This window comes from Oncorhynchus mykiss, chromosome 20 (assembly GCF_013265735.2).
Source record: "Oncorhynchus mykiss isolate Arlee chromosome 20, USDA_OmykA_1.1, whole genome shotgun sequence".
Classification (NCBI taxonomy): Eukaryota; Metazoa; Chordata; class Actinopteri; order Salmoniformes; family Salmonidae; genus Oncorhynchus; species Oncorhynchus mykiss.
In genome coordinates, this window is record NC_048584.1 from 35,027,982 (window position 1) to 35,040,452 (window position 12,471).

Here is a 12,471-nt window from a genome sequence, read left to right on the forward strand (position 1 = left end):
ACTCATACTTCAAGTTATCCATCTGAAACTTTGCACACACACTGCTGCCATCTTGTGTACACTATCATAATTACAACCAGAGTAATGGCTAGAACTGTGAACTTTCTCTGCATTTCAAAGATTGTGGTAGAAAAAGACTGGTTGGTTTTTCTTTGTATTTTCTTCTACCAGATCTATTGTGTTATATTCTCCTACATTCAATTTACATTTCCACAAACTTCAAAGTGTTTCCTATGAAATGGTACCAAGAATATGCATATCCTTGCTTCAGGGCCTGAGCTACATGCAGTTAGATTTGGATATGTCATTTCGGAGAAAATTGAAAAAAAGGGGACTATCCCTAAGAAGCTTTAACTAAGGCATTTGTGAAAATGATCTAGAAATATAGTGTGGGAAAAAGGCTGTGCTTTTGGACAATTAATAGACACTGCAGTAAATACAACCTAATAAAAACATCTGTCTTATCCAGGACCCGGAGTCTCCGCAGACCGGTGCGCCATAGCCAATCAGAGCTACGGTAGGCCTTTATGCAAACAAGCCATTTGCCACACAGGCCTGCCATCATTCATTGAACTGGACTGTGTGTTTACAGGAAGTTGCAACAGCGAGACTTTAGATCATTAGAACGCATTCGGCAAAAGCCACAAAATACACCTGAATGAATTTCTGCAAATATGTTGCTAAGTCCTCTTACATTTGGGAACTTTACAGTCCTATTGATCAAACAACCATAAAAAGGTAGGCTATCTTTCCCTATATGCACATCAACAACATCAAGATCAACAACTACTGCTTGCCAGAGCAATATGAGCTAAAATCTAACGAAGGTACAGCATGCCGGAAACCCTAGACCCACTCCAATTCGCATACCGCCCCAACAGATCCACAGATGAGGCAATCTCAATCGCACTCCACACTGCCCTTTCCAGGAGAGGACTAAGTACCCACTCCTGAGGGGCCCCAGTGTTAAGGATCAGCGTGGCATACGTGTTGCTGCCTACTCTTACTACCTTTTTTTTCACCTTTATTTAACCAGGTAGGCTAGTTGAGAACAAGTTCTCATTTACAACTGCGACCTGGCCAAGATAAAGCATAGCAGTGTGAACAGACAACAACACAGAGTTACACATGGAGTAAACAATTAACAAGTCAATAACACAGTAGAAAAAAAATTGTCTATATACATTGTGTGCAAAAGGCATGAGGAGGTAGGCAATAAATGGGCCATAGGAGTGAATAATTACAATTTAGCAGATTAACACTGGAGTGATAAATGATCAGATGATCATGTGCAAGTAGAGATACTGGTGTGCAAAAGAGCAGAAAAGTAAATAAATAAAAACAGTATGGGGATGAGGTAGGTAAATTGCGTGGGCTATTTGCAGATGGACTATGTACAGCTGCAGCGATCGGTTAGCTTCTCAGATAGCAGATGTTTAAAGTTGGTGAGGGAAATAAAAGCATCTAACTTCAGCGATTTTTGAAATTCGTTCCAGTCACAGGCAGCCGAGAACTGGAAGGACAGGCGGCCAAATGAGGTGTTGGCTTTAGGGATGATCAGTGAGATACACCTGCTGGAGCGCGTGCTACGGGTGGGTGTTGCCATCGTGACCAGTGAACTGAGATAAGGCGGAGCTTTACCTAGCATGGACTTGTAGATGACCTGGAGCCAGTGGGTCTGGCGACGAATATGTAGCGAGGGCCAGCCGACTAGAGCATAAGGTGCTTTAGTAACAAAACGGACGTCACTGTGATAAACTGCAACTAGTTTGCTGAGTAGAGTATTGGAAGCTATTTTGTAGATGACATCACCGAAGTCGAGGATCGGTAGGATAGTCAGTTTTACTAGGGTAAGTTTGGAGGAGGAAGGAGTCTTTGCTGCGAAATAGAAAGACGATTCTAGATTTGATTTTGGATTGGAGATGTTTGATATTAGTCTGGAAGGAGAGTTTACAGTTTAGGCAGACACCTAGGTACTTATAGATGTCCACATATTCTAGGTCGGAACCATCCAGGGTGGTGATGCTAGTCGGGCATGTGGGTGCAGGCAGCGAACAATTGAAAAGCATGCATTTGGTTTTACTAGCGTTTAAGAGTAGTTGAAGGCCACGGAAGGAGTGTTGTATGGCATTGAAGCTCGTTTGGAGGTTAGATAGCACAGTGTCCAAGGAAGGGCCAGAAGTATACAGAATGGTGTCGTCTGCGTAGAGGTGGATCAGGGAATCGCCCGCAGCAAGAGCAACATCATTGATATATACAGAGAAAAGAGTCGGCTCGAGAATTGAACCCTGTGGTACCCCCATAGAGACTGCCAGAGGACCGGACAACATGCCCTCCGATTTGACACACTGAACTCTGTCTGCAAAGTAGTTGGTGAACCAGGCAGGGCAGTCATTAGAAAAACCGAGGCTACTGAGTCTGCCAATAAGAATATGGTGATTGACAGAATCGAAAGCCTTGGCCAGGTCGATGAAGACGGCTGCACAGTAGTCTTTTATCAATGGCGGTTATGATATCGTTTAGTATCTTGAGCGTGGCTGAGATGCACCAGTGACCGGCTCGGAAACCGGATTGCACAGCGGAGAAGGTACGGTGTGATTTGAGATGGTCAGTGATCTGTTTGTTGACTTGGCTTTCGAAGACCTTAGATAGGCAGGGCAGGATGGATATAGGTCTGTAACAGTTTGGGTCCAGGGTGTCTCCCCCTTTGAAGAGGGGGATGACCGTGGTAGCTTTCCAATCCTTGGGGATCTCAGACAATACGAAAGAGAGGTTGAACAGGCTGGTAATAGGGGTTGCGACAATGGCGGCGGATAGTTTCAGAAATAGAGGGTCCAGATTGTCAAGCCCAGCTGATTTGTATTGGTCCAGGGGGCGGCCCGTCAAGAAGTCCAGGATCCAGTTGCAGAGGGAGGTGTTAAGTCCCAGAGTCCTTAGCTTAGTGATGAGCTTCGTGGGCACTATGGTGTTGAACACTGAGCTATAGTCAGTGAAAAGCATTCTCACATAGGTGTTCCTTTTGTCCAGGTGAGAAAGGGCAGTGTGGAGTGTGATTGAGATTGCATCATCTGTGGATCTGTTGGGGTGGTGGGCGAATTGGAGTGCGTCTAGGGTGTCCGGGAGGATGCTGTTGATGTGAGCCATGACCAGCCTTTCAAAGCACTTCATGGCTACCGACTTGAGTGCCACGGACGGTAATCATTTAGGCAGGTTACCTTCGCTTCCTTGGGCACAGCGACTATGGTAGTCTGCTTAAAACATGTAGGTATTACAGACTCAGTCAGGGAGAGGTTGAAAATGTCAGTGAAGACATTTGACAGTTGGTCTGCATATGCTTTGAGTACACATCCTGGTAATCAGTCTGGCCCAGCAGCTTTGTGAATGTTGGTTTGTTTAACTTATCTTGGGTAGGGGGCACTATTTTCACCTCTGGATGAAAATCTTTCCCAAAGTAAACTACCTGCCACTCAGGCCCAGAAGTTAGGATATGCACATATTTGAATAGAAAATGCTCTAAAGTTTCCAGAACTGTTAAAATATTGTCTGTGAGTATAACAGAACTGATTTGGCAAGGGAAAACCTGAAAAAAATCCATCCAGGACGTAGGATTGTTTTATTTTTGTCATTTTCTATTCAATGCCATTACAGTATCCATTGACTTAGGACTCAAATTGCACTTCCTATGCCTTCCACTAGATGTCAACAGTCTTTAGAAATTGTTTCAGGCTTGTATTCTGAAAAATTAGGGAGTAAGACCAGTCTGAATGAGTGGATTTGTGTCACAGAGCTTTTTCATGCGCAATCCCGAGAGCGGACCTTTCTTGTTTACCTTTTATATTGACAACGTAATTGTCCGGTTGAAATATTATTGATTATTTACGCTAAAAACAACCTGAGGATTGAATATAAACATCGTTTGACATGTTTCTATGAACTTTACGGATACAATTTGGATTTGTTGTCTGCCTGTTGGGACTGCGTTTGAGCCTGTGGATTACTGAAGAAAACGCGATAACAAAGGTTTTTGGATATAAAGAGAGACTTTATCGAACTAAACTAACATCTATTGAGTAAATGAATGTCTTCTGAGTGCAACCATATGAAGACCATCAAAGGTAAGTGATTAATTGTATCTCTATTTCTGACTTGTGTAACTCTTCTACTTGGCTGGTTACTGTTTGTAATGATTTGTCTGCTGGGCTATGTTCTCAGATAATCGCATGGTATGCTTTCGCTGTAAAGCCTTTTTGAAATCTGACACCGTGGTTGGATTAACAAGAAGTTAATCTTTAAACCCATGTATAACACTATGTATGTTTTCTGAATTTTTATAATCAGTATTTCTGTTTTTGAATTTGGCAATTTCACTGGATGTTGGTCAGGTGGGACGCTACAGTCCCACGTACCCTAGTGAGGTTAAAGGTTTTGTTCACATCGGCTACCGAGAGCGTTATCACACAGTCATCCAGAACAGCTGGTGTTCTCGTGCATGCTTCAGAAAAGAGCATAAATTCCTAGCCTTAAATTCGTCTGTTTTTGTCCAAATTACTGAGTCATTGAAAATTAAACAGTGCATCCCGAATGGAGGCAGCAAACAATGTTTTTTTTAAATTTATTTTTAAAACCTCTTATAAAGTTGGTTTTGTAGCATAAACTGGTATTTTATATTTTTGACTGATATTATGACTTTCTGTTTGTTTCATATCTGCAAAGCAGTTAAAACACTCTCAGTTCCACTATAAATTACACAGCACACAATACAGTATGAGTATCAATTGTGTCCCTGAAGCATCATTAGTCACTTAGCAATGGATATGAAGGAGATGTGTCAAGTGCTTCCATGGCGACAAATTATGTCACGTGACACCTTTTAACCAATTAAGTTCAGACTAGGATATGATCATCAGAAACATACTGTATTTGACAGAAGCCACAATGACCCAACTCCCTTTATGTATGGCTCTATTTGTCAGCTGTCATGCCAATCATGTTATTGTGCAAAAAAGTTTTGAAGGTGATAGAGGTCTTATAAACTCTCAGGCAGAATAATGGATGTTGAATGCATTTGACACCTCATGTGTGGCAACAGATATTTTTGATTAATGTGTATGGACAGCAAGTTTTGCACAACCATTGTAAGGTACACTCTTAAGAAAAAGAAGAACCTAAAAGGGTTCTTCTTCTGTCCACATAGAATAACCTTCTGAAGAACCCTATTTGGTTCCAGGAAGAACCCATTTAGGTTCCATGTAGAACCTTTAAATAGGGTTCTACATGGAACCCAAAAGGTTTCTACCTGGGACCAAAAAGGATTATTCTATGGGGACAGCCGAAGAACCCTGTTTGGAATCCTTTTTTTTAAGAGTATAGCAGCATATTTCCTTATAATTCTTGCTCCTTTTCCTTGTGCCTTGTATTGGAAAGACATTTTGCCTTATTTCTGCTTTACTATGCTGCTGTACTCAGAAAAAAAGGGTTCCAAAAGGGTTCTTCGACTGTCTCCATAGAATATCCATTTTGGGCTCCATGTAGAACCTTTACAGAGGATTCTACATGGAACCCAAAAAGGGTTCTACCTGGAACCAAAAAATATTATTCTATGGGGACAGCCGAGGAACCCTTTTGGAACCCTTTTTTCTAAGAGTGTAGTGTCCAACTGTTGAGAAATGTTTCTGCCTTGAAGTGTGATCAAAACGTTATTATATTTAATCCATGGGATTTTGTCATATGACGATGTGTAGAATGTGCGTGGAGGGTTCTCCATTGTCATCAAATACTAGTAAAAGTCATCAGTGTAGATATGTTTGTCCTCATGACCATACATTGTGTTTCCAAAGCTGAATTAACAATATAATAACTACTGTATAAAATAAAAGCCCTCCTTTTCTTTAAAATGTTGCACCCACTTCGCATTGGTTTTCAGAACATCATGATCTCATAACTACTACTACTCAATCAAATTATAAGGTTATAAAGCCATTATAGACTACCCCCCCCCCCCCCCCCCTATAATGTAAAATAGATTGACAAACAAGGATTTTAATAATTGTAGAATAGATAGATCATACATTTCATTCTAACAAAACCTCCCTTGCATTGTCTTGGATTGAAGGTCCAGCCGAAGTTGGCACAGGACAGTGAGCGAATAGCAATTACTGCTGAGTGGTGTTTGGGTTTTTTCTCAATTTCTTTTTTAACAGTGTTGTTCATTGGAGTGTGAAAACTAGGCTGAGAGGAAGAGGCAGTCTGAGCAGAAATAAGGCAAAGGTCTTCCCAATACAAGGCACAAGGAAAAGGAGCAAGAATTAAAAGGAAATTGCTGCTGTACTTGAAATAACCAATGTGTTTTTAGTACTGTTTGTGAAGATTTAAGAGTTGGCTAATGAACAGGTATTGGTTTCAGTTGCTGGGAGGCTATTGAAATAAACAGAGATTGAACTGGACTTAAAATGCCTGAGGTGTTTGGTGGAACAATCATGTGTCCATGGTCTGAGGTACTTTACCTAAATTGCTTCACCTGCAGCGACCCACTCCATCACCATAGCTGCTTCCCATAAAGACTTCATTATGATCGGGAAATACAGATAGCACAGCATGTCGGTAAAGATTGATTTGAAAGATAACTGTACTGTCACCTCCCAAATTATTGGCACCCTTGATAAAGATGAGCAAAAAAAAGACTGTATCAAATAAATAATACAATTAGCCAGCTATATTGCGTGCTCAACAAATGTGAAAATTACATTATTCTAAACTAATACAATTACTCAGAGAAAAAAACTGTATAATGCATACTCAAGGGTTCTTCATCCTCCAGGGTTCTTCATCCAGGGTTCTTTATACTCCAGGGTTATTCATCCCCCAGGGTTCTTCATCCAGGGTTCTTTATACTCCAGGGTTATTCATCCCCCAGGGTTCTTCATCCAGGGTTCTTTATACTCAAGGGTTCTTCATCCTCCAGGGTTCTTCATCCTCCAAGGTTCTTCATCCAGGGTTCTTTATACTCAAGGGTTCTTCATCCTCCAGGGTTCTTCATCCAGGGTTCTTTATACTCCAGGGTTATTCATCCTCCAGGGTTCTTCATCCAGGGTTCTTTATACTCAAGGGTTCTTCATCCTCCAGGGTTCTTCATCCTCCAAGGTTCTTCATCCAGGGTTCTTTATACTCCAGGGTTATTCATCCCCCAGGGTTCTTCATCCAGGTGTCGTGTCTTTGGCTTTGCCGGATTAAATGATATGACATGCTATTCTATAAAGTCCTTTCTCTGTAATTAATATTACTTGATTGAGCTAATCATGTAAATGTAATTAACTAGAAAGTCGGGGCACCACAAAACAGTGTTTATAGAGCTGTTATCTTCCAAATAAACTCTGAAAGACCTAGTAATATTTTACATTAATAGCAGTCAATATTAATCGTCACCTTATTTCAGTCTCATCTGAAAGTTGTACATTCTTGGTCTTCACGAACCCTGGCTAACAAGTTGAATCAGCAATGCAAAATTGTGTTTAATTATTTTTTTACTGAACACCTAACTAATCATACAGAATTACATACACACAGAATGCAAATTATGTCATACAGAAAACGTCCCTGGTGGATGGAGCCGACATAATTTCTGGTTACACAAAGGAAAGGGGGTTGTGTTTGAGTGAAAGAGGGGGATGACTGAGGAACAAAGGGAGAAGCCATGCTATCGTAAATACAGTATCTTATGCATTCTAAATTACCGCTGCGCTTTGGTAGGTTGGTAGTAGATGCTGGCCGTATTGGCCAACGGAGATCTTCCTGTCCTCGGAAGAATGTCTCTGGTGGTAATTTGGATACGTTGTAGTATCGTCGCTGTGTGTTAGACTGGATACGTCGTCCATCCTTTCCTAGCCCATGTTTACAGCGGCCGCTGCTAACTCAACGGCTAGGATGTCTCACTTCTTTAGTGAATAAGAGTTCAAAGTTCATACCATTCACAACCAAAGCTCACGCTGAGGTTGGCTTAGTTCTGTAGTTGACATGTTAGTCCTTTTTAACGTGTGGACCGTTGTCCTATCGTCCTCGGAAATCCAGAAAATCATATTGTAGGATTTTTAATTAATTTATTTGCAAATTATGGTGGAAAATAAGTATTTGGTCAATAACATAAGTTTCTCAATACTTTGTTATATACCCCTTCATCCTCCAATGTTCTTCATCCAGGGTTCTTTATACTCCAGGGTTCTTCATCACCCAGGGTTCTTCATCCAGGGTTCTTCCTCCTCCAAGGTTCTTCATCCAGGGTTCTTCCTCCTCCAAGGTTCTTCATCCAGGGTTCTTCATCCAGGGTTCTTTATACTCCAGGGTTCTTCATCACCCAGGGTTCTTAATCCAGGGTTCTTCCTCCTCCAAGGTTCTTCATCCAGGGTTCTTCATCCAGGGTTCTTCATTCTCCAGGGTTCTTCATCCAGGTTTCTTCATCCTCCAGCATGCTTCATCCTCCAGCATTCTTCATCTTCCAGGGTTATTCATCCTCCAGCATTCTTCATCCTCCAGAGTTCTTCATCCTCCAAATTGAACATCCATGCTTGCAAACACAAAGCAGACACAGAAAGTTAATGCACATGTTTGCACGCTGTGGGATATGCACTTAGCTTGTTGTTAAACCATTTAAACCAGAAGAATGGAGCAATACAGCCATTCTGAAATGGCATCTGTGAAGTAAATGGGCTAGAGCAGCTAAGTTAACTCTGCAAAATATAAAACAAACTGCTTTCGAATTGAGTATGACATTGTATAATTCCAGCTAGAGTAAACCATGTGTGTGATTTTACAACACAAATGTTGTTATATTAACCATTTGATCTGGTATGTACACTTAGCATTCCTACCAGTTAATTCACTCTGTAATGATTCCTGAAGTCATGCAGTGCATATGTTCTATTGTTACTAACAGCGGCCCATGTGTTTCATTTTGATGGAGGTGTTGGGTCACTTGGTTGAAATTAGAATCTTATTTTCTTCCAGGCTGACCGGTATGAATCTACCTTCCCCTGTCATCAGCAGCAAGAACTGGCTACGGCTACATTTCACATCTGACAGCAACCATCGACGGAAAGGATTTAGTGCCCAGTACCAAGGTAAGGGGTCAGTGTCAGAGGGCTAGGAGAGATCCCTTCCCATTGCAGGCAGTCATCAGTGCACATGGCAGTGAGTTCAGCTAAACATGATGTCTTGGCCTGGCCTGGATTCTGCCAGCACACGGTTCGCAGGTATTTGTCTGGTTTCTTTTTACAAAGTTCAACACGGCTTGAGGCCCTCCAGGCTTAGTCACTAAGTGTAGTCTAAGATACTTCTGACTAAAAGAGAGTTGGGAAACTAAACCCAGTCTGCACATTATATTTCAATTATTTAGGATTTGTGTGTATTTTCCGGTAAAATTACAATACTCCTTTTATTAATACCTGGCAAGGGGATGAAGTCATACTGGAGAGAGGATAACTCACACTGAACCTATTTTAGCTTTCTCAGGGTTTAATTAGCTTCCCTGCATGACATAATTACCAGATTAGATTCCGAGTTGTATCCAAATCCAAATTGGCTCCCGCTGACAAAAATGCAGGCTACGCATCAAGTGCACTGCCTGCTGGGTACTGAGCCCAGTGGTGTTAGGTGACTGTGTGGCCACCACTATTCACAAGCTGGCCCTCCCTTGCCCTGCACAACAAATGACTCCTGTGCCTTGGATGTACTGATCCATAAAGACTAAATACCACAGACCCAATAAGGCTGGTTGACGTTTATTGGGATGAATCTTGTCCTGGAGGCAGAGCTGAGCGATCTAGATGGGCCAGCTGCAAAGTCAAAATTGGCTACACATCGTAAAAAATCATAAAAACAAACATTTGCTTTTTGGTCTAAATTTAAGGTTAGGTTTGGGTATAAGGTTAGCGGTGTGGTTAAGGTTAGGGTTAGGTTTAAAATCAGATTTTATAACTTTGTGGCTGTGCCAGCTAGTGACTACCCTGCAGAGCTGCCTACATTGCATGAGTCATCCCAATAAATTCCAACTTGCAAGCGCATGGAAGCCTGGGCACATTGGCACCCTCCTGGCCCTCTGCAATCACCTGGAGGACAGCTTGACATCTCTGCTTGTGAACTACTACAGTAAACCCCATCTTCAAAGGATTTGGGGGAGGCAGGGAGGGACAGAGAGAGAGAGGGGGAAGCTGCTTGCATAGCAAGGAATCTCACAGAAGTGTTTGCACGTTGTGACTGATTTTCTTTCAGCCTTTGCTCTTAGGGTGTTTTGCTAATTAATATAATAATAATATATCATATATGCTAATTACATAAATGGATTATAATGTGCACTATTTTCTCTCTCCAACAGTGAAAAAGGCCATTGAGCTGAAGTCAAGAGGGGTGAAAATGCTTCCAAGCAAAGACACTAACCACAAAAATGCTGTTTGTAAGTACTTTCTTATGCTCGCAGAGGTTCCGTTTTTACCCACATTACATTTGTAATCGCACTATCATAAAATCAAGCATATCTTAAATAGTGTTTTCTTTCCCCAGGCAGTCCAAACAGTCCAGAATTGTACACTTATGATAAGCATTTTAAATTACGATAAGAATTTAGGATGTGGTATTTAGTATTTTATTCACATCCCCATTAGCTGTTGCAGAAGCTACAGAGTCAAACGAAGTAGGTTTTCTTACAAAGTTAAGTCAAACTGAGTGATATTTCATCCTACGGATCTCCACATACATTGGACAAGCCCTCTTTGTGTAAAAATTCATGCCATCTGTATCGGTCCATTGACAGTTATATGATCAATGTAAATATGTGCATAATTCTATTGCACAATTGCTATTCATTACCCAGGGGGTATACTAACAGATTTTATCTGCCAGATTTATTATATACTAAATCCACCCAGTCTGACGAATGCATATGCATGGTGATCAGGTGGTTCCCGATGTGATGTGTGTATGGATACAGATGGAGGATCTTAATTTGAGACAGTTTGCTACAGCATGAAAATTAACCTGCAGCAACAGGAAATGTGAATTATATTATTAATTATTTGACATTTTTGTAGTGGTTGCTACAGTTTCCTTAAGGGAAATCATGTCTGAAGTGTCAAAGTGGGTGATCAAATTAAGATCCTACATCTGTATGTATGTGCGCATACAATCTCTTTGACATGACAAATATCCACCTTTGATCAAAACGCTGTTACAAGAAATACATAGAACTTTTTTTATTCACACTGGCTAGTGGCCCAAAATGCGTTTCAAACCCAGCTAGTACCTCTACTGAGTTTCCAGGGAAGAAATGTCTCCATACAATTAAGGTCATAGTATTTTTTTTTACAGATATTTTAAAAAAATGGTAATATGTTTGATTATCAGTTAGACATGAGTTGCTATCACACATAATTCTGTGCATAATTGATCATGATGATTTTCACACATCCATATGTACACACATACCATAATCCAATTTAGAGTGTTTGCTTAGCATTTAATGTCTGCACAATTTCCATAATGTGTTTTCCAAAAGATGCCCTTGATGCTATCTATAATGGTATGGGGAAAACAACCCCCTCTTTAACACCACATTAAATTGTATTAATAATTTGTTCCATGCTATGCTTCATAAAGCCTGTTCTATTGCAATTAGTGTTACTAAATGGCTGACTTTGCAAAAGTGAGGCACCATTTCTAATCTAGAATTTACATTTCAGGTACAATATATGGTGATCCTGGATGGATAATCAAATAGCAATTATAAAAACAAAACAAAAAATTGTGACGCTGGTGTAAGGCAACCTTGTCAACTCGGCAACATAATGCAGTGTATAAAACAAGTCCACTTTATATACTTGAATAGCATCAATAGGCTCAGGTAATTATTAACCAAGTTTGTAACTCTTAACTGCCATTAAAACATTCTAAATTCTGCAAAGGCAGAATTGATGTGGTCATTCATATATGAATATGTATATTATCACCATCACCAGACACTTTTAGATGAGGGATTATGTTCAGGTCCTGACTCACTGTGGTCATTAAAGATCCCATGGTGCTCATTTAAAGAGCAGAGGTGTAAAATCATGCACTCTGGCCAAACCCTGGATGTATAGCCAGCCTTCTCCTCATATCCTCCAAGACATCTAATTACTACAGCTAAATTTCAGTTGGACAGAATTATTTTAATCTTCATTGAAAAGGCAGATTTTTTGTACATTTTGCTGATTGCTGGAAAGTTGTCTGACATTGATCACCGAGATGGCTTCTCATTTTTCACGGGGTAAAAATTCCAACCACCTACACAGTGTGGAGCCTGTGTTTGTCATCAAAGGGGTATCCCCATTGGACCAAGAATTAATTGATACTGATCCAAACTGGCTGCCCACCTCTGTAAATTGTTTGCCAGCTTTTTAAAACTAGACTAGATCCAATGCTTAGGATAACAACATAATATAGAAGGGA

General features: G+C 40.7%; 1 protein-coding gene across 1 annotated transcript in view; it reads left to right on the forward strand.

Annotated features, from left to right (window-relative positions):
* LOC110499391 (CUB and sushi domain-containing protein 1) overlaps positions 1-12,471 on the forward strand; it is a 412,624-nt gene that overhangs the window by 261,213 nt on the left and 138,940 nt on the right. Inside the window, exons 6-7 of the mRNA XM_021576507.2 lie at positions 8,998-9,110; positions 10,364-10,441. Of these exons, the coding sequence (XP_021432182.2) occupies positions 8,998-9,110; positions 10,364-10,441 (191 nt within the window). The remainder of the gene's footprint in view (positions 1-8,997; positions 9,111-10,363; positions 10,442-12,471) is intronic.